The sequence below is a fragment of the Zonotrichia albicollis genome, chromosome 2 (assembly GCF_047830755.1).
Source record: "Zonotrichia albicollis isolate bZonAlb1 chromosome 2, bZonAlb1.hap1, whole genome shotgun sequence".
Lineage (NCBI taxonomy): Eukaryota > Metazoa > Chordata > Aves > Passeriformes > Passerellidae > Zonotrichia > Zonotrichia albicollis.
The window spans coordinates 42,113,432-42,141,064 of NC_133820.1; the positions used below are offsets into that span (position 1 = coordinate 42,113,432).

At 40.2% G+C, this 27,633-nt stretch overlaps 1 protein-coding gene across 5 annotated transcripts in view; it reads right to left on the minus strand.

Moving 5' to 3' along the window:
* Window positions 1-27,633, minus strand: part of TSPAN9 (tetraspanin 9) — a 170,393-nt gene that overhangs the window by 137,852 nt on the left and 4,908 nt on the right. For 4 of the 5 annotated variants that reach the window (XM_074534941.1, XM_074534945.1, XM_074534943.1 and 1 more), the window contains exon 2: window positions 21,947-21,990. The exons of the other annotated variant lie outside the window; for it this stretch is intronic. In XM_074534941.1, the coding sequence (XP_074391042.1) occupies window positions 21,947-21,990 (44 nt within the window). The remainder of the gene's footprint in view (window positions 1-21,946; window positions 21,991-27,633) is intronic. 5 annotated transcript variants of the gene reach the window in all.

Sequence of the window (27,633 nt, forward strand, 5' to 3'; positions counted from 1 at the left end):
TTAAGAAAAAGATTCCCAGCAGTCAGAGAGAGGGAAGAAGAGGCACAAAGCAAGGTATGCTTCAGGTTCAGTTTGCATCCACTCAAGGTGAATAATGTTGAGATCACTGGAAAGCAGAGGGGAAATTGTCTATGCTGAATCAGCTATTCCTCTGCATGATTTTCATTCTGGATAATCAGTCACAAAAAAATTTTGCAAAATCCCACTTGGATAATCAGTCTCTTTCTCATCGAAAGTCAAAATCATCCTGCTGCCAAGAACACACCTTTTTGTTGAGACACAAGTTTAGTTTTCAATAAATTTATCTGTGAATAGAGAGTAACTGTTTGGAATTTGAGAAATTTCTATACTGCCAGTCTTCATGATGGCACTGAAATACCAAAATTTCTCCTCAAGACTCAGCTCAGGCAGTCCTGCAGTGGTAGAGGTTCAGATATGTTTTTTCAAGTGTTTCAGAATCAAGACATTATTGTTTCAAAGCCCTCTCTGTGAGCTCAAACTTCAACAGAAAATAACCCCCAGTGATTTCACCACAGAAACAAAAAGAAACACTAATTTTAAGTTGTTCCATCACATCAGGGAGGGATGACTTATGCTTTAAAAAAAAAAAGTAGCAGAGAGTAATAAAAACCATTTTTATCTTCCAAGCAAAGACATGTTTTACGTGAGAAAATCTATTCTCTAGATGATAAGTAATATAAAGTGAATCTGAACTGTTATCCAGACAAAACCTATTTCCTGACCAACTCTTCCAACCTATATCTCAAATACATGCATCCTCATAGGATGTTCAGGGAGCACACTGATGAGACTGTATGTCCCAGGACATCACAATTACTGTGGCTGGAAGGGTGCACTGGATTTCTTAATGAGCTGAAATCAGACTGTTTACAAATTATGGCTGAAGCTGGGGATGCTCTATTATGTTCTGACTGCCAGTACACACTTTCTTTCAGTAGGGACTATAAAAAAATGGGAACTGGGTGGAAATTTCTTCTACTAGCTACAGTATCTCTGTTCTGTACCTGCCTCCAAATCTGCTGTGAAGCTTCAAACTACTGGAATTACAGATACCACCAATTACTGCTACTTGTCTTGACCCAGTAAAAAGCCAGACGGAGGTCTAAGCAAGAAACAAACAAAAGATAAGAGCAGCTGAGAGTGAGATTATTCCCAGCAATGTGCAATTTAGGTGAAGTCTATGAGTTCCTGGCAAACTGCCCATGAGAATGCTGCTTAAGCCAAATTGAATACTTCTGACCTATGGATGTTTACAGAAAGGCAGCAGTCACAGAGCGCTTCAGGGATAAATGAATGGGACTAAAACAATTAAACAAGAGAAGAAAAAGGCACGATCAGTCTCAAAATTTTACAAATACTGTCAGTTTTCCTAGCTATGGCTGAGTTATACATGACCCTGAAGACAGTTTGAATACTTAAGTATTTACCGATTGTTGAGTCAATCATTCATCAGCCTAATTTCTAGTTAAAATAAATTTAAAAAACAAAAGTTTTAAAATTGTTGAAATTAAGCTGTTTTCATTTCTTTATCATAGCCTCAGATATTTAGACTAATAGGAGATTACATCAATTTGATTAAATGCCCATCAGTCTGGCATGACCTACATCTTAATTTTGAAGTAGGTGGTCAATTTTACAGAAAGGGAGGAGGGAAAATCCACACAAAACAGCATCTATTATACTTTAAAAGCTAACTGTACTTATAAAAAGCTACCTTTTTCTTTTGTGTTTTTTCTTTTTTTTTCCACTCTCATTTATTTTCCCTTCCTATCCAATGGCCACAAAGCTGAGAGGCTCCGAGAATCTATAAGCTGCCCACAAAGACAGAAAAAAAAGTATGGACAGCTTGTGAGAGACTCTGTCTAGATCTCAGCACAGTTTAGTTTCAATAGCTTCTACGTGAGCACTGTAGGTCATTAATCCAATTTTTAGTGTGTTAGGTTTTTCAGGATTTTCATAAGGCTTTGGATACTGTCCCTCACAGCATCCTCCTGGACAAGTTGTCCCAGCTGTGACTTGAGCAGGGTCAGACTGTGCTGGGTGAAGAACTGGCTGAAGGGCAGGGCTCCAAGGGGTGCAGTGAATCAAGGGGGCTACATCTGGCTGGTCACCAGTGGTGTTTGCAGGGCTCGATTCTAGGGACAGTTCTGTGCAATGTGTTCATACGTGATCTGGATCCAGGAGCTGAATGCACCATCAGCAGGTTTGCTGTTGATGCTAAACCAGGAGGTGCTGGTGATTCTCTGGAGGGACAGAGGCCTTGAAGAGGAATCTGCATAGAGCACTGGGCAATCATGCCTGGCATGAAATTTAACAAGTGCCAGATCCTGCACCTGGGATGGAGTAAGTGCAGGCACAAGTACAAACTGTGACAGGAGTGTCTGGCAGGGAGGGCCCTGGGGGTGCTGGGGCAGCAGCAGCTCAGTGAGAGCCAGCAGGGCAGAGCCCAGAGGGCAGGAACCGTGTCCTGGGGGCATCAAACACAGAGCACAGCCGGGCACAGGGGGATCATCCATCACCCACTGTGCTCAGTGCTGCTGCGCCTCACCGGCCTCACCCGCAGTGCTGGGAGCTGCTCTGGGCACCACAATGTAAGTGGGATGGGAGGGAGGGAGAATGTAATCCAGAGCAGGGCAACAAAACTGGGGATGGTTCAAAGCTGCACGAGGAAAGGCTCAGACTTGACAATGGGAAGCACATCTTTACTGTGCTCCTGACACTGGAGCAGCCAGATTTCCAGGGTAAGTGATCAATGTTCCATCCCTGTTTGTTTTAAGAAGCATTTGGGAAATGCCCTTATTAACATGCTTTCACTTTTGGTCAGCCCTCAAGCTGCTAGACAGTTAGGCTAGGTCATAGTTTTAGGTCCTTTCCAACTGAAATACTCCATTCTATTCTGTTTCTTTTTTAATTTTGTTTTTTAAGTTTCTTCCAAGGCTTCTGAAATCCTACATCCCTGTCCAGTTATAATTAATACAGCATAAAGCTGTACTATCCCCATTTTAGATTCTTGCCACACCATTAGCTAGAACTCCTTATAAGCTGTTAGCTCCAGAGTAATTTTCAGATCAACTAGTTCTGTAAGAATGCTATTAGAACAATATATTAGGTACTTAAGCAAAACCAAAGTACGAATTTGTCAGGAACATGTGTCAACTAGAGGCTAGAGCGAGCAGAACTATTTTTCATTTTCATCTCATTGTACTGCACTGCCTGTCATTGCTGGCCCCAGTCACATCTTGGCACAGTGATGCATGAACTTGTCACCTCAAAACTGGAACTGCTGCGACCTACACGGAGTGATGCTGTGCAGGGCCTGCAGCTGGCACAGAATGCTGAGGCTCGTTTATGAGGAGACACGGCGCCACTTCAGCAAACTGGGCTCATGTTTCAGGGCTCTGTACTTGTAAAGTTTAAAAATTCAAGGTTCTGATTTTAATAACTACAGCCAAACTACATGAGAATTATCGAAGACACTGAGCCCTGCTGGCAGCTGCTGCTGTAACAATCTGGCATTGGAGATAAACTAAAGCACCAAAGGGGGAAGTCTCAAAGAAAGGTTCTAGATTTGGTTTGTCCATGTCCACTAAGAGTCCAGCATAGTTCAAATTCATTTTGGCATGCTTTCTTATTCATTCCAACCTTTCCCAAACTCTAGTAAAAGGGAGGGTTGGAGATAAGGGGTGACTGACTTATAAACAGTCCTTTTATCTGCATTTCATTTGCAGATAAAGAACTGTACCATAAAAGATGCTCTTGCAGGCTTTCTGTAAACACATTGCTGTTAATAACAACATCAACCAACCAACTAACCAACCAAAAGAACCCCAAAAAAACAAAAAATAAAAGATGCCTATCAAGCAAAACTTTTTAAACAAATCCTTTACTGTGCAGATATTCTGGACATCTCACTTGACCACTGAAGTAACTGAGAGCACAGGATTTCACTTGGTTTCTCTCTGACATCATTGTCAGAGAGAGAGAGTCATCATTTGTAGTTCCTTTTTCTTGGAGATGTGCTTTGCAAAGTCTTGCCAATTTTGCTTTAAGCACTTCCAGTTAAGAATGTTCAAATTCATTTTGAACCAATGCAGTCACCAGAAATTCACTAAATCACTAAAGGAATCATTAGGACATGAATCACACACTGCCCATCCTTGTCACATATGTCTCTTGGTTTATATATAAGAACACTGTGGCCTCTTTCAACGCAAAATATAATTTACATATCCAGAAAAAAACAGAAGTGCCACTGCCAATCCTGTTCTGTTCCTCTAAAACATGCATTTTATGCGTATTGCCAAAATGCAATAACCTACCTCTTGATAAATCTTCAAATGTTTCTATACTCAAAGCTTCTAGTACTATCTTTTTAGGAACCACTCAAAACAATTTCCATTATTTAAAAAATTGAATTAAAAACCATCCCAGATATTTCTTGGAGTCTAAGGTACCTCCTACAACTAAGAAGACATGCGAGTCAGAATTTAAACAACTGAAAAACTACATTTCAAGCAGGTTTAGCTTCAAATAGATGGAAGAAGCTAGAGGATTACTTTAGGAACACAGATGCATAGTGCAGATGTGCTGATCCACAGCACCCAATGTCACTGAGAAGCAGGTAATATCTGAGTGACTTCGATACCAGGATTCCTACTAAAGATTTCCCTTATGATTATGATGAGCTCATCTGTGAGAAGTTCATGAACTGTATGACTCATGTCAGAAATAAATCTTGCTAACATATTCCTTCTTAGATTTTTTTGGTTGTTGTTTTTATTTTTACGGTTTACAATCACTGTTTATGACCCAGAATAAAAACTGCTATGACAGCATTGGTTGTGGGAAGCTGTAACTAATCACAAGTCAAAGCTGATCAAAAATAAAACACTTGTAGTTTTGCCTCATTCTTTAAGAATGACCTTATCCTGCAACAAATAAACTTTTTGTGCACTGTTCCCTCTGCCCTGCAAAATCCTCTATAAAACTAAAACATAATATTATGCCACTTGGCAATGTATCAGGACTTATGGCCTATAAAGGGACAGCTAAAGGCCGTACCAGATGCTTCTTCATCAGCAAACTGAAGAGAAACTGGAGCAAGACAGAAGAGGCTTTGTTATTGCAAATGCTTCCATGTTTGTTCTCAGGAGCTTTCCACCCTCAGGGAGGAAGAGACCATTACATTAGTGCCTCACAGACTTAACTAACTTACAAGGAGAATTTAAGATATTTAGACCACCAGCCAAACCAATGCAGTGATGCTGTTGCAGAGAGCAGTCCAATTAATTTCATACTGAAAGAAGCACAGGAAAATAAGCAATACCTACTGTCTGCCGCAGCTCTTCCACTGGGAGAGTATTTCTCAACTAATCTTTCAAAGGCAGTGGGATTATGCAGGAAAGTAGTTCTGCTTTCCTTCTATGACTTCCTCATACACAGCAACACCACACTGCATAAAACAGGAAAAATCACTCCACTGTCCTCATCCCACCCAGACAGATTGTAGTGGAGAATAGGAAGATACCCAACATCCTCCCCACACTGCACAGAGAAGAGATCTGAGGTGGAAGAGAACAAGGCTTATGTCCTAACACATGATTTTTTCACCACCTTGATTTGTTTTACTCTGTCTGCAGTGGGCTGATCAGCACAGACAGGCTGATCAGCTCAGACAACATCAAAATGAAAGCTGATGGTGTAGGAGAGGTAAATGGCAATGAATGGTAGCATAATTTTATCTCAAAAACATCAAAGCTTTATATTTTTGTAAAAAGACTGTTTCCTTTAAATTCTCACACACTAAAGGAAGCTGTAATGGACTAGCAAAATGTGAACTTCTGTAAGAAATTTTCTCCTGAGAGCATAAAGTAACTGCTGCCAGGGCATTGCATAACCAGGCATAAAATGAAGCAAGCTACTGAAAAAGGCTAGTCTCCCAGTCACTCATATCTAAAATAGGAAAGCAGAAAGGGGAAAACACCAAAGCAAAGCTTAGTTATCTAGCAGGACCTTCAAATATGAAACCTTCATATTAAAATATAGAGTACCTACTACAAAGCAATTTCTTTTATGAGAGCCACATCCAAAGAAGGATGGCCTATTTAGCAGTCAAGCTCAAACAGAATCTGCTCTCAAATGTCATCAGAAGAGCAGCATCTTTCTACCAGGTCTATTCCCTAAAATGCAGCCACAGTTTCATCTATTAAACATAATGATAAAAATAGCCCATGAAGGTTTATTCATCCTTTTTGCCTTGTGAAGGCAATGCAGTTCAGAGAGAGGGAGCAAATATTTACCCTTGATTGCAAATCACCAAAAAAATTTACGGCTGGCTTAATTTCTCCACACTTCCAACAATGAGATTGCACAGTGACAGACTGGGGCATAACCACACACAACCCCACAACTATGCCTCACAGAGAGAAAATTTGGCCCTTAGCAACTTCCCTTCAGTTTTTTTTATAAGTGAAGCCTACTTATAATCTCTCAACTTGCAGGAGTGGCAGCTAGGGACAAAATAAAAATGCTACAGTTTGGCTCCTTCTTGTGATCCAGAACCAATAACAGAAAGAAAAATGCTTTACTACTGCATTTGTTTTAATCCCTTCTACGGAAATCCAGCATTTACTACAGCAGTTGTCTGGCACTGTCCATAAGCCAAGCAGCCCTACACTTTGCAGAATTTGTATGAAAAACCTAAGCAAGCATCAATCTTTTTCAAAATCTGCCCTATCAGTCAGTACAGGTGAGAATGTTTGTGTTCTGTCCAAAATTGCCAAAGAAGTGTCAAAGATAACAGATACACTCTGCAACATAAGAAAGAAATCATGGCAGAAACCAACCAAAGTCACAAAACCTGCAGCACTTTCAGGATATCACAAGAAAAAGAGATAAAGCCATTCTGTTCCCAGCTCAGGCCTTTTTATCCTCAAGCCTTGGAAAAGTGCAATCCATAATTCGGCACCAGAGTTAGCATCACAAGCCAAACCACACAGCCCACTGTCTGAAATCAATCTATTTTTTTTTCTTCAAAATAATAAATTATACGTTTTTAGAATTTTATTGCTTGAGCCTACTGCTTTAGTATTTTATATATCCACCTCTGGAGCTAAAGAAAAGCTTTTGACAAAAACAGATAGGATTTCTTTGTAACTACACAGTTCCAGAAGCTTAGCTTGGAAGAGAAAACACTCACTTATAGTCACTGCAAAATTGCAAAAGTGGAAAATTTCCTTAAGAGAGACACAGGTGAATTTTCAGATCACATAATCTGTAAATATGGAAAAAAATATCTGATCCCAAGTCAGAAAAATCAGCTTTAATCTCTAACACTCTTAAGTGTAAGAGATTAAACTCTTAAGAGACAGAGTTCCTTTCTTAAAAGCTTAATGATACTATTTTATTACTGTTCCAGACACCATTCAAAGTTTTAGTGCAAATAAACATTCAATCGCTCAGCTGCTGAAAAATGTTGTTCAGTACTTGCAGTAAGCAGTAAGATTCAAAACAGGAAGAGAGGAAATTAAACCCAATAAGATACAAAAACAACCAACTCACAAAACAGAATATATTCTTACTTTAGAGCCAGAACAGATCCAATCTCTGACAATACACCCTTAAAACAACTTACATGTTTCACCATGTATTTCACCCTATTTTTTTTAATAGAAATGTTTCCAATTTCAGGTTTAAGTCAAGAACTTCTTAGGCAATTTTCACATGAGCTGTGAAAATAGTAATTTTTAATTGGTTTGACCTTTCCTTTCCAAAACCTTCATATTGGATTGTTTCCTGATTGCTGAGAGGATAGAACAACATCTGGAGGGACAGAAGTTGCCATTTTGAAGCTCTGCTACAATAAAAAAGATGGCTTTAAAGCAAAGTAGAGAGTAAGAAAAGATCAACTCAAGTATTTTGGAAACAAATTTAAAATTATATACCAACAAAAACTATGAAATAAACTGTAAGTGCTATAAGTCAAACGTCTACTTTCTTGGTAAAATTTAAGAGAAGGTGTCTTTAACACTTTCCCATCTCTGGCATCTCTCTTTGTTTCTGAAGCAAGGTGGTTCAAAATACCCATCACACAGGAAGCACAAGCAATATGTCTTCACAGCCACTAAAATGTGAAATTATTCTCCCTCTTCAACTGCCGATCAATTTTAACTGCATGATACAGCTGCAGAGGCACAAAGAAAGCTAGAAAGCTAAACACTCGATTTTAAAGTTTTCAAAAAAACTCTGAAAGAATCAAAGCAAATTAATTCCTAAAATAAACGTCATATGATAGGCAGCTAACAAAACTCCTTTTTTGGGTAAGGAAGAATGCAAACTGTTCTCCTAAAGCTGGTTTTCTGAAACAACTGAAGTGTTTCAGCTGCCCTCTAGTGTTAAAATGAATGCACGGGTAAGTCAAGAGCGAGGCTAAAAAGATGCTTGAGTTAAGAAATTACTCACTATGGTTTATTTTTAACCACTCTGAAACTAAAAATTAAAGAGTAAATTTTAAAATACCATGGGGATAATTTTTCCTTTAAAATTAAGGTATTCAAACTTTTCCTGCAACATGCAATTCTGCCCCACAGCAATGAACTATATGAAATTATGGGAGATCTTTTACTCAGCTTCAGCCTAAGGAAAAGTTCTGCTTGATGCTAAAAAACCTAAATTATTAGAATTTTAAAAAAGAAAAGAATCAATCATCTATTTTCATAACCCAAGTTGTAAGATAAGCAAATATTAAAATTAAAGGAATAATGGGTATATAATTCACTCTACTTAAAACAAACTGTTTATATATAAGCATGGCTGAAAAATTTTCCTTTTCCTCCTCAGGCTCCACATATAAATTTCAACTTGAGTTTAATTAGCATGCAGAAAAAGGAAAGCTCAGAGGGAAACCTTCTCTGGAGTGTTCTTTATCAGCAAATTCAATAAAATCTTGAGCACCAATGACAAAATGAAGTCCATATAACATAAAGTTAAACTCTTAAAAATATTAAGAACTGATAGAAGGAGAAATGTTCAAATAGATAAACTAAGTTTTAAGTTGTGTGTACTGCTGGCTCACGGTCAGCTTGGTATCAACCAGACAGATCTGTTTTGCAGAGGGTCAGCATGAACTGGAGTATGTACCAGGTATTCTTGAACACATTCCTGTGCACATGCACATGCTGTGGATGAATGGGACCAGTGACGACAGGTCAGCCAGTGACAAATAACGCCTGACCAACTGGATTTGTGGACAATGAATAGAGGATGTGATTTACCTCAGCAAGCCTTTTGACAGTCTGGACTGGTGGGCAACTAGGGAGGTAAAAAACTGCTTGGAAGGTTGGGCAGGAAGAACAGTGGTTGAAGAGTCATGATCTATGCTGGGGCCAGCAATGAGGAGAGTACAGCATGGGTCTGTCTGGAGGCTTGTCCTGTTTCACACCTTTACCAGTGACCTGGAGAAGGTGACACAGCCCACTCTCATCAGGCTTGCAGATGACAGCAAACTAGGGGATGCAGGCAAGAAGCTCCAGGGCAGAGATACCATTTTGAGGAATCCAGACAGGCCAGAGAAACAGGCTGCCAGGAAAGGACCTGCGCTGAAAAGGATTTGTGGGTACCAGTGGAGATGGAGCTAAATGGGACTCAGAATTGCAATGAAGGCTAAAACCTTACTGTACTGTATCCACAAAACAATGCACAGTAGATAACAAAAGTGATTGTTTTCCTTTACTCAACACTGTACTAAATCCAGTTCTGAGCCTCCAGTAAAAGAACGTGTTGATCAAGGCTGTGGAACTGTTGGAGTGAGGCCAGAGGAGGCACATGAAGATGAACAGAGGGCTGGAGCACCTCTCTGATGAAGACCTGCTGGAAGTTGGGGTGGTTCTGCCTGAAAAAGGCTCCAGGGAGACCTTATAGCACATTCCAATACCTAAAGGGGACCTGAAAGCTGGAGAGAGACATTTTACAAGGCCATGCACCGACAGGACAAAGAGGGAAGGTTTCAAACTGAAGGAGAACTGGCTTAGATTACAATGATGGTGACTTAGATTTACAATGAGGGTGATAAAACACTGGCACAGGTTGCCCAGAGAAGTGATAGATGCCCCATCCATGGAAACATTCAAGCCATGTCAGGTGGGGTTGAGGAACCTGGTCTGGTTGAAGATGTACCTGCTCATTGCAGGGGGCTGGATTAGACGCCCTTTAAAAGGTCCCTTCCAACCCAAACTATTCCGTAAGAAACCTGAGCAAGTCCTGCCAAAGATCACCGAGTTTCTCACGGAATTAGAGCTCTGGGCCTGTGAGGAAAGACTGATAAAAACAGGCTTGCTTCACTTATGACGGCTTTGGAGGAACACAATAGCAGACTTTCAATTCCCAAGAGAAAGTCACCAAGAACATGGGCCAGGCTTTTTATGAAAGTATGTGGTAGGAGAAAATAGGCAACTGAAGTTGCCACAGGACATTAAAAAAAAATCACTGCTCTGAAGTATTGAAACAAGTATCTGAGAGATTGTGGAATCTATGTCCATGTAGATTTTCAAGAACCATCTGAACAACATTCGTGCAACTTAGTCTGAAGGCAGCATTGATCTTGATTTGAGTAGGAGCTGGGCTGGATGACCCCTGGAGGTCCCTTCCAACCTGAATGAGTCTGCAAGTAACATCATCTTACAAACCATTATAAAATGGCTTTTGAAATGGCTTTAATATCTGACATATGCCTATCCCAAGGCTTCCTGCGCCATACAAGGCACAAGGAGTGCTGGCATATGTTTGCAGCATAGACAAATGCTTGAGCTGCTCCACCCAGAGCTTATCTCCTTAGTTAGCAGCATTTGTTTCAAGAAAATTTAAAATAGTGTTCCCACACCCTCAGTACAAACATATTGATATGGGCACCAAGATGCACAAGGTCATATAGACACAGGTTCTAATCAGGCTGGAAGCCCTTGGAAAGCTTCCATGACACAGATGGTGACCCTGGCCTGGCTATCACATCTGTAGTGGCATTGTCCTTACCATGTCTGCTCCACAAGAAGCACCACTGGCACGAAGGCTGCCAGTTGTGGAGTAGTGTCAAGTATCTGATCACGATAGTCAACAATGGGGCCTACACTTAATGCCATTAATCTGGACTAAAAATCCATGTCAATCATGAGCAAACTTGCTGACACAAACTCTGAGAGCAGCAATAATCCAGCAGGGCCAAACCAAATCACTGCCTGGAATGTAGAATCTGATGTAATACTTGGCTTCAAGTTGCTCCCATGACTCTCAGTTACACATACAGATACAGTCACCCACATTACACAGCTACTTTTGTTGAGCAGTTTTGTGAAATCTGTCAAAAAATTCAATGCTGTTCCCACCAGTATCAGCAGAAGGCATTACATCACAGTAAGCACACTGGATCTCTGAAGCCCAGTGAGATCTTTAGGAAGACAAAGACAAATACAGTTTTAAAACACAGAATGATGTTTATAAATATTTGATAGGAATGTCAAGGTCTCTAAAGCTGACCAGAGCTCATCAAGGACAGAAGTTTGAAAAACACTTTGGTCAGCTACATACTTTCATGGCAGTGCTGTTGCTCTATGAACATTCTCAGCATGGTAATACAATTCTGCTGCCTGGGCATGCTCAGATACCACAACTAGCACATGTGCCATCCTTTGGGATTCTCTGAGTTAATACAGCATCTAGTCTGGCATCCATCCAGTTTCACAAACCAACTCATCTAACCCAATTTCCCATCACCTTTGTTAACTGTCCTACAGCTGTGGGCAGAAAAATTCCCCAGGGGCCTACAGCCTGTTTCTTTTCCCTCTCTTTCCTGGCACTCACATAAAATACACTCTGGTTTCACTGAAGGCACTGAAACAGGAGGAAAATGCCCCCATTCTTGCTGACTAATAAGCATGCTTCTGATCAGATGTGACCACCTTCCCATGACATGGTGACGCAGCCATGAGCTGTGCTCCTACAGCACCACAGGTTCACCAGTGCCCACAAATTTCCTGTTCGTGGGCGCCGTGGTCAGATCAGAGCAGATGCACCACAACACACAGTCTGAGGGTGCTGCACTGAAGAAAAGATTACAACATGTGCAGCCTTGAAACACCCAGTGCTGTCCTCAAACAGGAACCTCACAGCGGTCGGTAAAAAGAAAAATGGTTCGTGCTTGAAAATCCCCAACTGAACTTAATAGGTGGAAAATAGACTTAAGAGCTGAAACCAAGTTTTAATATCCCAAACCAATTACAAATTCTTGTGTGTTATATTTTGTATTCACTACCTAACTATAACCTCAAACTGTTTTAAACTCACAGCCCCACCATCAATCCTGATGATGACTTCTACAACCTATAATAAGGATATATGAAAAGAACCATCCTATTTTCTTGTTTTACCATCTTTGCATTTCAGTGAACCTCCCCTTCTTTCTTTTAAGAATCTTGGGAGACTACTAAATTAAAAGATAGGACGGCATGAATAATAATACCATGTATTTTCAATTTTAAGTATTTCATACATTTGTTTCAGTTAGGTATCCATGGAATTATGATAATGTAAATAGAAGAGCCTAAGGTGAATTAGCAGATGTTATTTTGAAACAAGGGTACACAAACAGATCTGCAGCTTCATTTAATCTGAGTGCAAAGAACAAAAAGCAGACAAAGTCACTACATTATTTTAACCTATACAAATGTGGAAGATTAGTCTTTTTCTCTCTTTTTACACTCCTTCCCTTAAAAGAGAAAATTTCCATGCCCAAACTACTTTATTTCTTTCCAGATTCTGTTACATCTTCTCATTCATCAAAGGCTCATCAGCCTCATCTAATACATTTCAAGTTGGGTAGCTCAGGATGCTTTAACAAACAGGAATTTGTCTGAGCTTGGCTGGATTCCCTCAACTGCACCCTCATCCACCAGTTGTGGATGACTGGTACTAGCCAACTGTAAAGCACTGTTCCTGAACAAGTAACAATTGTTAAAATAAAAAAATTAGAGTTTAGGCTATGTATTGTTCTGGGCTACTATCAAAGGAAGCACTCGCATGAAAATACAAAAGCAGGAAACAGTAAAAAAGTACATTTCATGGCACGAGCTCTTTGCCAGTTTCAGCCTTCACTGTGTACTGTATCACACCAATATATAAAAGGTGCACTGTAAGCAGCTTTGAAGCAAAAACAAATGACAAAAAACCAAAACAAAACCCAAACCAAATAAACAGTCACCCACTACTCAAGGAAAAAAAAAAAAAAAGAAAAGAAAAACGCCCGAGCAGACTGAAGACCAAAGCACTAAACAATTGTGATAAGAAAAAAACATTAACAAAGGTCAATGCTGTCCCGGAGACAACATTTTTATTTCAGCTGTCAGCTTTGAAAGCCAGATATATATAAATGTCAGTAAATGCAAAAGGTAAAAATTATTACTGTTATACAGACATACTCACTGGCTTTCCAGAGAGTCTCTCTCTTTTTTTTTGTTTAATTATGTACCAAGGTAATAATAATAAATCACAAGGAAGAATACCAGTTTTAATAGTATGCTGATTTACTTACACAAAACTGCAAATTACTCATTTTCAGTTCACTCCTGGAGTCCTCCTCCCATCTTGCATGCCTCTGGAATGACCCAAACAGCACCAAGGTATGGCTGGACAAAGAGCATACCTGACACTTCTGTGTGAGGCTCTCAGAAAAAAATCAGCTCTTGGCAATTCCCTACTTTCCAGTAGATGAAAAGAACTTAAAATCACAAGGCACAACAGAAAAACAAATAGGCTTAAAGATCCATATTTCAAGTAACACTGTTCACAAGGCCTTAAGCTGAAATTGCATAGCAACCAATTACAAATTTTAACACCAAAACAGTCAAGAGGAAAGCTCATGTTTACAAAGAGTTTGATGGATGAAAGTGTGGATGTTAACTCCTTTGCAATGGGAGTTAATGTCTCTACTGACCTAGGCAGCAGGTTTGCTGCAGAGCCCTGGCACCTCGGCCCCTGAAGCAGACAAGGGCTGCACAAGCCTGAACTTCTGAGCTTTGGGGTAACACAGCAGGTTCAAGGGGGCAATGTGAGGTAGGCGGTTCGGGAAGGCTGTACCTTCCCAATGCCTCAGCAATGGGGAAAGGAAGAGGGAAATGTGCAGCCTGGAGTTTAGGATCAAGGGAGGCTGCGCCCTCCGAAACCCTGAGAGAAAACCCTGCGGGTGCTCGCCCCAGCGGATTCCCCCCGAATTCAAACAAAGCTGAAGGACTCCCCTGTCTCTCCTTGTTGGACATAAACCTCTGGTGCTTGTGGATTTTCCTGACACAGTGAACAAAACAGACACGTCACAACACGCAGCTTTCACTAAGTTCTTCCTGACTGTTCCTATATTCTTTTTGATATGCACAAAGCATGTAAGAAACAAGCAGGCAATGCTGTCAAAGCAGCATACAACACTTAAACATAAATTAGACACATAAACACTATTTATGCCAAAAGTAAATCCCTCAAGACAAGACAAACTAACTGTAGTCATTAGCTTTTTAAAATATGCTTTTGAAAGAGAAAACACATTTTAAAATCAAACTATGACATCTAAAACTATCTAGCTTTCTGTTGTCACCTTAAATTGCATCAACGCTTTCAAAAGGTCACAAAAATGATTTTGACAAAAATATACTCATCATCATATGAGTTCTGCTGAATAATTGGTATTAACATACCCATTTTCAGCAGTTTTATGTGACACAACCATCTCCTTTCAGCTTTTTTAGGTTGAGAACAATCAAAAATAACTACAGTATCAACACTCTGTGGGTGAACATTCATTTCAGAGACAAGAGCCCTTTGCAAAGCCTGATTGTGCTTTAAGCTTACTTTCTTCCTAAATTCAAACTAATTTTTCTAATAATTTTTCTGTAAAGAAGAGTCTGTGCATTTGCAACTGTTCCACACATATCTGTGTTATCTGTCCTGCTCAGAGTCACAGGCACTGAATTCCATTTCTGTTCTTAGTCATGCATGGCTCTCTCTCCATGCCTACAGCATCTCCCGTCACTCTCAGCACTGCTAGCAATGTACAGTCAAGCCTGACCTAATGTGCTCTCCTGGAACAGAAGGCAAAAATAAACACACAAAGATGGGACAAATGCTAGCAACCCTGAGTTCAAATTTTACCCATCTTGCAGAGCATCAAATAGGCTGCTTCAAAATATTTGCAGCTTCACCTCCTCCCAGTCCATGTGACAGGCTCTTGTCGGTTTGTGTGTCTTTCAATTTCCATCTGACTTTGTTGCCTGGCTTTGTTACTGAATACCTTATCAAGCCCTAAATAGGTTTCATCCACTCTCAATTCAATCAAATAATTGAATCAGGTAAGGTTCTGCAATTTGCTTGATGCAGACCATTTAGAAGAAGTAGTTTCCTGATGAGTTATTTCAGGATGTGAAAAAAGAGGTTCACTCTCCTGGTAAAATTTAAAAGTTTAATAAAGGGCAACAGGATACAAAAATAAAGCAAAGTTAACGGCCGAGTGCTTGGCATTCAGCCAGGAGCACACCTGCTATTTCAGAGACACCCTTTACACACCTTTTCTATTGCATCAGCCTATTGCATATTCATAAACAATTTAATATTTAAACTTTTCCCTGAACTAGTTTACATGTTCCAAGAACTGTTTAGCATGGTTCCTCCTTGGGTCTGCCTTTTTAGAGCATGCACATCCCTTGGCTGTGGTTTTATTCCATTTTTATTATCACCTCCAGCTTGGGCTTTGGTCCATACTTTCTACAGAGTGTAGGTGCTGATAGTTGGCATATCAGTAGCAGGGGTTCCCATCATACGTTCATTGGGTATTATCCAACCAAGCAGGCAGCTCAATTAGCACAAGTGCAACTGTATCAGCTTTTTACTACTGTGTCTAAGTTTAGTTAATAGCAGAAATAAAACACTGTATCTTTATAGCAATTACCTTAACATTATACGTATAGCATCTATTTTCATATTTGCAAAAAGTTGATATTATAATATGTATTTAAAACAATGAGATCTGTGCATGACAGTCTGAAATCCACTACTGAGGGCAAACTGAGGAAATACAATAGGCTTTCCATCTCTATAGCAATAGTGCATTTATGCCATAGTTTTTCTATTAATAATGCTGCTTTGTGTTAGCTGTCCTCAGATGTTGCACACCAAATCCTAGCTAGCCGACTAGTTGTTTTCAAACTCTCCCTTTTTCCTTCTTAAACATTGCTGGAGAGAGGACTTCAAAAGAGGCAACATCCTGTGATACTAGGTCAATTAACCTCCATGTCAGCCTGAGGGCAATGCAGAGGCAGGCAGGGAAGGAACTGGCAGGACGGCAAAGACAGAGCAGTGAGTAGCACAGCTCAGTCAGGAACAGCACAGGGCTGAGCCAGAGCTGACAGACCCCCGTACTGCCACGGCAGAATGCAAAGCAGGACAGTGATCAATTAGCTTGACAAAAGGGAATTAAAACAGCATTAACACCTATTGTTGACACCTACATGTATCCCCAACTTTTTTTCATAAACACTACACTTGGCTTGGAAAATGGGCTTGGAAAAAAACCGGGCAATGACTTCTACAATCGATAATGATACAGTGCAAAAAAAGTATCAAGTGTATTAGGAATACACTTCTGTGCCTCTGCTAGGGAGAAACCTACCTGCCTAAGGAGCATTCAGCTGCTGGAAAATCTACAGCAACTGAACCAAAGTGCCAAGAAACACATTAGTAGGGAGAAATTTGATATTGGCTCTGCAGAGGGCTGGCTGAAAAGTGCAGTGTTTTTTCCTAACTGGCATCTCTAACCTCTGTGATACTACAAAAGTGACAGCAGTACCCCTTTGTAAATGATGGGGAGGATTCCAGTGCTACTAGCAAGGAAAGTAATGCAGCTCCTGAAATTCCCACCTGTGCCCACATGAAGACACAGATTTCTCTCCTACACTGAAAGAAACTGCACAGGGATTACAAGAGCAATAATTTTATGGAAGAGAAGAAAAAGCAAGAAAGAATCCATTGACAATCAAAGCTTTGGTACTCTGGTAAGATCAGTTCCTTGAGCTTTCTAAAGACAAAAAAACCTAACCATTCACAGCCTCTCTGAAGCTCAGCTGCATGAGTGTGATATACACCAAGCAGAAATGAATAGATGGGTCAACAATTTAAATACAGCAGACTATAAATCACAATTCAAGACAGATTAGAATTGAATATACAGAGACTCTCCAGAAAATGCTTAAGGGCTGATAACAGTAAAAATGAAAACTACTGCTTTAAGAAATTTAGTTTAGTTCACAGCTGTCCAATAGGCTACCACAGGAATATGTACATAGCACTATTTATAATGAGGCTTTTTATTCCATCACAGAGAAACAGACAACACACTGCATGCAACAAAACAGGTACCATAAACTGGCTCAGCCCAGAGAGATGGACCCTGCAGTTTCTTTTGGGGGCTGCCATGCCCAGGATCTGCCCTGTGGGAGCCTGGTGACAGGCAATAAGGACAGCCTAAGTAAGAGCAGAAAATTATGCTCCAACACATTCCTCCATGCCTTCTCTCACATGACAAACAAGTAAGAGACAGCCTCACCCCATCATTCATAAGGAGATTTGGTTGTATGTGTGACTAAATACTCAAGTGAAAATCTTTCTCCATATTAAAAAACTTAAATAAAAATCCACCCATGGGAAAGTGCCACAAATCTGATATTCCAAGGGAGTAGAAGTAATAATAAAACATGTTAATTAATGATGGGGACAAATATTTCAGGTTCAAGCAACCTGAGAATAACCAGCGATTAACTAACTGTATCTCTGGGACAAATAATTTTCCTTTCCCCATAACTAATTTATCTTTTGCCAGTGGGGTGCTCCATACATGGAGATTTAACTTTATGGCACATTAAAGTTTAGCTGTATCATATTACTTAGTAACTTACAGGACAGGATCATTTACAATTTTGCCTCAAGGCCTCAGAACCCAGCTTAAAACTGAGACTCTGAAAATTAAATCACCCTGACCTGGCCCAATGCCAATCCCAAGGCCACTGCCCACAGCAACTTTCTTTTCCTCAGGCTACCTGAGCAGAACTTCTAATAATGCTCCTGAAGATGTGGTCTAACATTATCCACGTAATTAGACAAGCTCTTCTTGTGAACAGAGACTGATGCCAAGTACTCATTCAAATCAGACATGAACAATGTGTTAGCCCAACTGTGGAACATCTGAGCACGTTTCACACATTTTACAAATATGTGCCTTTGGCACAACAGGGTCACCAAGTTACTGTAAGACAGCCAATATAAGTTAACAAAACCTCTTCTCATACTTCTCTTTCTCGCCTTGCTTGCCTGATCTCATTTTGGATTAAATTTTACAGCCTGTATTTGTTCAGTAGGTCCCAGGTCCTCCCCTCTGTGCCTCACTCTGCTGGGCACAGTACGAAGACCTTGAGCAATGACCCTGCTCACAGTCCAAAACAAACCACACAAACGAAGAACAGCCCTGCCCCAGTGAGGTACCCAGGATCACCCCAGGAGGCCTCACAGTGGGTAAGGCACAGTGACTACTTGTTCCCATACAACAGCACCTTAAACACTTAAAACCCATAGTTCAATACCTCCTATATGTTAAAATGCCCATCTCACCTAGAATGGCTGCCTGCCAAAAGCAAGTCATCACAAAGCATCTCACACACCCTTTTTCATTTCATTACACAACTGTGTTTTCCAGACATCCCCATAGTATGTGCTGGTTTTAAGATATAGCTGAGGATTGTCTTCACTATTCAGTCTGGATCCAAGCTCTCTACTGAGCCCTTTCCTACAATAGCTTTGTAATACACTCTATTTAATTTTGAGTGATGAGTAGCAGCATTTCACTCAACTTCAATACCACACATCAGCAAGGCATTCAATCTCTTTATTTTAACAACAATTTGTTGTTCATTCTAGAAATTCAGGTCTGGCAAGCTTTTTAATATGCATGAGCACATTTCATAGAAAGCAAAAAGCATGTTTCCTATTCTGCTCAGCATGTTCAAGTCCTATCTTCTTCACAGAAATAGACCACTTTGAAAGGAAAATGCTTGAATTAATACAAAAGAGTATCTGAAATCCAGTAGCTAACACTGATAAGCAAGGTAAAGAAAGTAGGGTAATTTCTAAACCTCCATTAGAGATGGGATACTAATTTTTCAATTTGCTGTGAAATAGATTTCAGAAACATAATGGAAAGGGGGAAAATTGCATATTACCATGGATGCAAGAAAAATGTTTGAAATGTCCTATTTATCTTCCCTCTCTAAGGGATGTGGATTCTTTTGTACTCCTTGATGATGTGAATCACAGATCAGCATTCTGGGAATCAATCCTATTCCCATTTACCAGTGTAATATGATCATTTAGCATAATTAACACATGATATTTCATTACTGCCATGGACTTGGACCAGTTCTGAAATGTAAATATTTGCCAAAACGTACATCCTAGTGCCCAGTGATACACAATGGTGTAACTTAAGACACTAACTTGATTTGCTTTCTCTTCTGGGGGCAGAGTTAAGGCTGCTGTGGGAATTCTCACTTTCATAACATGAGGCAGCTTTAACATTACAGATGATGTTACATTAATTTCTGCAGTATCAAATTTTAAACGTGTGGAAACAAGATGAAAGAGCTCACAATACAGCCATCATTTCAAGTGGCACTGGAATGAACAGAAAGAAAACTCCTGGAACAAATAACAACCATTTCAATCTTCCCCAACTATCTTTTCACTAGCGCACTCAATCACCCAGCTCTCCTAGGACACAGTAATCAACAAACCACCATTCTGTGTGATTCAGAGCGTGGCACACAGGCAAAAGGTAATCAGAAAAATCACTGCAAGATGCAAACACACAGCAGCCCTACAGAGAAACATTTTATGACCAAGCCAAGACTCTTTATAACAATCTTAAATTCTACAGCATGAAATTTCATAGGTTCTTTATCTTACATACTGTAACATCGTGTCTCATCTGCTACAAATACAGATGTTACCTGTGTTGATGCCTAACATCCCTCATCTATCTTTTCATTCTTCATCTTGCAACAGAAAAATCAGGAAGCTATTTACATCTGTGCTGGTTTTGGGTTAGTTTTCTTCACAGTGGCTGGTATGGGGCTGTGGTTTAGATTTGTGCTGAACACAAATTGAGGGTTGATAATATAGAGATGGTTTTTGGTGGTGGTGGTGAGCAGGGCTTACACAGAACCAAGGCCTTTTCTGCTTCTTGGATTGCCACGACAAGGAAATTAGAAGTATGTGGGAAATTGGGAAGAGACACAGCTGGGACAGCTGACCCCAACTGACCAAAGGAAATATTAAAGGATATTTCATATCCTATAACATCATGCTCAGCATATCAAGTGAAGGAAGAAGGAGAAAGGGAGGAAGATTGGAGAGATGGCTTTTGTCTTCCCAAGTCACCATTATATGTGATGGGCCCTGCTCTCCTGGAGATGGCTGAACACCTGCCTGCCCATGGGAAGCAGTGATTTAATTCCTTGCTTTGCTTGTGCTTGTGGCTTAACCCATGAGTTTTGCAGCTTTTACCCTTCAAGTTCTCTCCCCAATCCCATTGGTGGGGGAGTGAGTGAGCAGCTGTGTGGGGCCTGGCTGTTGGCTGGGGTTAAACCACAACCATGTCCAACATCAAATGTACAGATTTTAAGCTAGTTGTATACCTCCTGATACTGATTTTTCTCTTGGAAACACCTAAGTCCTACAAGTGAAATTTTCCAAAGCAGTTGACAACAGAACTATTGCCTTGACATTGAAAACCCTCTCAGGGTATTTCCCAGTTCTCTCTTAAATAAACAGTATCCCTAAGTCAATGCATCTTTGCAGTATCCCCAAGACTGAGCCATTGAGCAGCATCACCTCTAATGATGATTCACACAAGATTAAAGGAAAGCTCCAGCATTCCTTTTTCATAGCCTCACCTAACATGTTCTTAGCTTTTCCCAGTTGCAAGGGGATTCTTCCCCTTCACAGACCATAATCTCTCATCACTCATCCCAAAATGTACAACCGTAGATGTTTTTTGCCTGCAGCTGCCATGACAAGTTTTACACAGCAGCACAGAAGTATGAAACGGTTCTTGGCAAGCCAAGTACAAGAGTGGACTATTAGCTCTCTGTTGCTCTCACTGCTTGGATTTATCAAACTGCACTCCTTGCAGCCTTTGGCAGAACACATGGCATTCAGCAGAAAGGTGGATCACCTTGCTTTCCCTAAAGGAGCAGAAGTTGTTTCTTCTCCTGTGTCAGAAACTTAATGAAAGGTAAGCAGTGGCACATCTGCCACTTGCTCCTAGCCAAGGCTAAATCCCTGAAGAACACAGGGAATGTAAAAATACAAAGCAATGGGCCTGCAGCTGTAGTAAGACACCTAATCCCAGGGCAGCCCTGGGTTCCTCTAAAATGAGTCTGTTTTTCTAAGCCTGTTTATAGATCCATCCTTTCACAAAATTACATAACTTACGTGGACTAATGAAATTGCTCTCAATTGGAACTTTGTTTCATTCTTCTCTGCTTCCTTTCCCTACAAATGTCACAGGTAAGAAAAGAGAGGAAGAGGAATCTTTGCATGTAAGGAAGAGGATTATTTCCTTCCTCTGTTACATTTCCTTCAGTACTTATGGCAGCACTTGGAGACAATTCCAACAACAACCATGTTACTCTGGACTCTCTCAGCATTTGTGGCAAGAAAATAACAGATTACAAAAAGGTTTTGTAAGGGCTCAGTGTTGGACCAACTCGTCTTCCCTTAATGTCAATGTGAGGAATATTAATGACAAAGCTTAATGACTCCAAGAATCCTTCACCGAGATCTTACTTACTGAGGTAACTGGATGTACACCAAGGAAAAAGCCACAGATCAAACCTGGAAAGAAGAAGAAGAACAAAATGAATTTATTTCTCTTTTGGACCCACTTCCCACCACAAACATAATTAGCTTAGGAGGACAGAAAGAAGAAATTTAGGGAGATTTAAAAAAACAAACAGGAAAAGGTATATAAAATTCTACCTGCTCCTGAACAAAAGGAGTAAGTCTTAACACTGGTTTCCAGGGCATAATATATTGATTTGATCTGGACCCAAGTTTAAATAATGGCAATAGGCAAAATATTAGAACAGAAACTGAAGGGAAAACAGAGATCATGGGGAAAAGCAAAAGTTGTGTGTCTATTTGTGCTGGTTTGACCAGAATTTAAATCTGAAATACTAGTAAAAAAAATCCAGTGCTTCTACCCCTTGGCATTTAGGTCCCCCATTATCACCATGACTCCTGATGACCTGCTTACAGCAGCCAAAGTAGAAATTAAGCAAGACCCTTCATGATAAACTCTCCTCCAGTAGCCTTGCTTTCTGACAGATGTCACCATTGCTTCTAGTACAACATAGAGTCCTTTACGTTTAGGACAACTGCCGAAGTCAAAACCACACAAAACCACACAACAGAAAGCACTCCACCTTATCCAATTCATACTGGAACTTTCAAGCCTGTAACACCACCACTCCACTGTTAGAAGAGTGCTACAGCTAGCAAAGTGAGACTAGGATTTCCTTCAACCACATGAAGAAAAGACGTGGAGCAGTACCATCTCCTCTGTTTAAAAGACCATCAACATTATTGCAGCTGTAAACAAACAAACAACAAAAAAAAGAATTACAGACTAAGTATTTTTTAAAAATTGTGATCATTCACCAAACTCGGTCAATGGAAATGTTTCCATCCTTCCATTGCTGCTGATTTCTAAAATAACGTTTTCCCTTTGTCTTCTTCACTGTATCAAGGATCAATGAAACACTGATAGTGACTTCACAATCTGTTTACTGAAGTGCTTCAGCACACGGACACTTCAAGAGATCATACACATCACTTCTATCCATCTTCCTTAAAGTGAACTAAATACTGTGTGAACTCATCACTGATGTCATGCTCCATGGCAAGCACTTTCAGGCATCCACACAACCCAACCAGCTCCCCAGTGACACAGGTGACAACAATTTCAACCACTGAAGTACCCATATTGGAGTCAAGGGTAGCTAAGCAGTAAATAATATATAATAATTTTTTTTAACCAAGAATTAAATTAGCCAAGATTCCCCACAGTTCCATTGTGTAGATGTGAACAAGTTAGTCAAACTGCTGTTACACACAATATACTGTCAGCTACACTCATAGATGAACTTTCTTTACCACTGATATAAACCAGTTATGAACACAGCACAATCTGTAGCAAAGGCAGAAACAGTCTGAGAGAAGCCCTTCAAGTCATGTAATCCTGTAAAACAGTAAGTCCTAGCCATGTCAGCAGTACACTGACTGGCTTGACAAAAGCCAGCTCTACACAATAAAATTAAAATGGAAAATTAAATGCCTGCAAGAAAACTGTTAAAGAGATCTTGTTGTTGGCAAAGGTAAACATTAATAATAAACTCAAAGAAACAAGACTCATCTGATAGACCAGAACTGGTGAGATAAAAACTCATGGGCAGATGCAACCGAAGTGCTCAGTCCATACCAGCAAAGATTCAATACATGGCTTGGGTTGGTACAAGATTGTTGCAAAAACTACAAAAACTATGATGGCAAGGAACAGCCACTCTGCAAGTCCTTCAAAACCTCAAATCTTTCACTGTGTTTTCTCCAAGAGTAGGGAACTGTACTGAGCAGCCAGGCAACCTGTTCAATCCACAGTTCACAGCAGAAGAAAGTAAGGAGACAAGTCCATCTTCCAAAGCAGAAGTCCTATAACTTCTGAGGCCTAACAAAACCTAGAAGAAGAAAATGCTGTACTTTTCTCTTGTAGAAATCTCAGTGACTGGTAGGCATATATCTCCTGATAGCCTTTAGGTACATCACCAGACCTCAACCTCTAAACTAAAGCATTCTTGTGTTCCAGTTCCTCAAACCTGGCCCAAGGGCAAGCAGTCTGTTTGCTTTTATAAACAGGTGCTGTGGACCAATGCCACCGTCACAGGTAAGTACCAACTTTGGTTGTCCTTGACAGTTTCGAGCTTGCCATGGGGATATTTTGTACCTGAAGTATGAGTGCATTTTATTAATAAAATTGCAACCTACAGCTCTAACCACTTAGAGATCTTTGAAACAGAAACTGGGTTGTCCAGTGATACAAGCAGAAACAGTCTGGTAGTGATCTTCTAATAAAGACTTAAGAAGAATGTGAAGCAATGAACATCACCTCTTAGTATCTCTTAGAAGTAAAGGAGGGAGATGATTTAGCGCCTTCAAAACAAACAAGGGTCTTAAGAAGACTTTGATAAATTATTTTCAAATTTTGGAAACAGAGGAACTAAATAGTACTTGCTAAAGCAGAAAGAAAGAAATTCCTAAATGAAGCAGCGTTTCTCCTTAAAGAGCTCTTTAAAATGCAGTTCAGAAAGAAACAGCAACATATCTAAATGACTTGAATCAGCTTTGTTTCCTTTGTGTGGTTTAATGTAGAAACAGCAAGGAAGAAATGGACTAAAGACAGCAAAACTGTTCTGTTCTTACCACAGTATGAACTTCCTCAGCCCTTCAAAGAGGAACTGATGGAGAACAGAATAAGAAGGAAGAACTGAAGATAGAGACTAAATAGCTGTGAAAACCAAGCTATGATGAAAAACAAGCAGGATTTTTTGTTTTCATAAAGTAAAGCAAGATGCAATAGAGATTGTTTGGGTGTCCCTGGAGAGTAGGCAGCTGAAGATGGATTTTTCAGGGCAAACTGACTGCTTTAAGAAAGATGTCTTCAGAAATTATTTTAAGAAAAACAGAATGAAAATAAGAGTTTCTTGTGTAAATCTTGAGAGGTACTTTGTGGTGACCATTCACCAGGAAAATGGTACATCAACATGGAACTTGAAAAACTCAAAGCTATCCAGATGAATTTGCATTGCTGTGGAAACTTAAGACTCTGTTCTCATTTCCTCCTCCTGGTTCTCCCGAGAAAATCCCTTTTCTACTTCATGGTCCTTTTTACTTTGCCTTCTATATAACTAGAATAGAGCACACATCCAAGAACCTCCTGTTCTCAATGAAGTCTCTTCTTCTACAGATCATCAAATCACTCTACGGATCACTGGTCCCAGCAATTACTTTTACCACAGCCTTCACATCACAATCTCTGACCACATTCACCTGAAATACCATCCTCAGTCCTCCCACATGAAACAGCAGCAGTCTCAGAGTGTGGGATTTAGCTGATCTTCCATCCTGAGTAGGTGTGAGGGGAATATATTGGGAATTTTCCCAGAGTTGCAGTTCTTCCCCCTTGCTCTTCATCTTTGATGGGACCCAATAGCTCAGTATTAGGTGTCTGTGCTATTTATATCCTCCCTATAGATGCCTCTGCTGCTGTCCACAGTGTCCCAGGTACTATGAATGTAAAATCTTGCCAGTCCTGCTGCTTTCTCCACTGCTGGGAAACAGATCAGCAAGAGCTTTTCTAACACTCAGAGCCACTGTTACTTGGCAAAACTTTGTGAGACAGCACAGCAGCACTGGAGAGATCCAAAAGCTCTGATGTATGAAAGAAAATCACTTAATTTATACTTGGAAGGTTTCCTTTACAGGCTTTTAGGCCAGCCATTTAGGTTTTTATTTTACAAGGAAACATGCTCCCATCTGCATGTTAGTACAGGTCTCTTATACTGCCAGAACCATTATCCCATTCCCCTAATGGTATTTTGTCCACATGTATATAAATACATATAAACAATACTGTGCAGACTATCCTCCAGTGGAAACAACATACTAGACATTCTCAGAACATTGCTTTCAATCCTTCACAACTTCAGCTGCACCTTTTTCAAACAAAGTCAGGTAACAACCTTCATTCACATATGGCTACACTCTTAAAATTGAATGAAAAGCTGATTTTGGGATAAGAATGTATTTACAAAATCAAGGAAGAGTTTAAAACAAAGCTGGATGAACATGCTGGCAGAACCACCTTACACTGAACTGTATGCAGAGTTGTAGGTAAAAAACACCAGTAGAGAAACAGAAAACAAAGTAAGCTTTTGAAAGCATTCTTGAATTATTTAACCTTTAGAAATGTGCAACTGCAAACAGAAAGTCTCCTGCCTGTGCTCAACATGAGTCTGGAGTAGAGCTGCAATCACCATAAATGTGATTGTCAGCATACTGCCATAAGGCACTTGAGGAGACAGCGCTGACCACCCAATTGCACAAGAGAAGTCACTTGGGTTCTTCCCACCAGTGACCTAAACCCAAGATTCCTCCAACTTCAAGCTTTGCCACCCTCAATCTTTCATGAATTTAAGAGTGAAATTAAAGAACACCAAATACAGGAGAGTTCACAGAGCCCTATGCTCTCTAAAATTTGTATTGATCCCTGTTCCCTAGAACAGAGTCTCAAAATTTTGAGCTAAGTCTCCTTCAAACCTGCTGATAGGGTGTGACATTTCAGCTCTCTGTTCAGTGTACCACCTCATCCTTCCTTTCCAGCCCTTCCTCCCAGGGGAGGGCTGCAGACTTCCTTTCCCTTAGCCTAGTGCCTCCTCAAGGTTCCTGCCTTCCCACCCAGTCCCCCTGAGCTCCTTCCCCAGTCCAGCCCTGCCTCCTGCCCAGACACAGCACACACGGATAACGCAGCTCCTGTGGTCCTGTGCCAGTCCTGTGCTGATATATTCCATCCCACCCTCACTGTGAGCTTACACAGACCAATCCAAGCACTTGTAAGTCAGTGAGGACAGCCCAGGGCAAAGGCAGCTCTGCTTAAGCAATATCAGAGTAGAAACTAAAGCCCAGTTAACACAGTTCAGCTGATTCTAGAGACATACAGTGACTCAGCCCCAAAATATCATCAGCATTTTACTAGTTAATGCAGCTTGTTTCCCCTTTTGCACTCATGGAAATAAACACCCAGCTACTAGTCACTTCCACCTTCAGAAATATCAGGAATTAGACCAGCATGACAGCGTTTGCATTAGAAAGGAGAACTCTTACAGCAAAAGGGAAAAGTGCTTTCAAAAAAACTTTAATAAGTTTTCCTGTTATACATTTTGAAACAAAGATTAATGCAAACTTCAAGTCTTTTAAATGTATGTTACTACTTCATGGTTATCATACTATTACAACATCATATTCACATCACTGTAAAGAAATGCTAAGCTTAATTAATACCTTTGTCCACTTAAAGGCTTATTGGAGCATATGTTTATGATTTAATCTGCCCCATCTGCCTGGAGCTATCTCTACAATGTCTGTCTGTTTTATACTCTTGATTTTAAAAGCTTTTCAACAACAGAATTTTTTCACCCCTCGTCAATAGGCAGTCTAACAGACTAATACATCCCACTGGCATCAAAACACAGCTCACTACTTACTCAGGATCCCACATTTCCTATCTGTTCTTTCTTCCATGTGAAGCACAGTCAGATGCCTCCTTTCTTACTGGACTTGCACACAGTGACACCTTGCAGCAGCTGGGCTTTGCCCAAGGATCATGCCTCATTCTACAAACTCAAGCCCTCAAGGTTTATTTTTTGA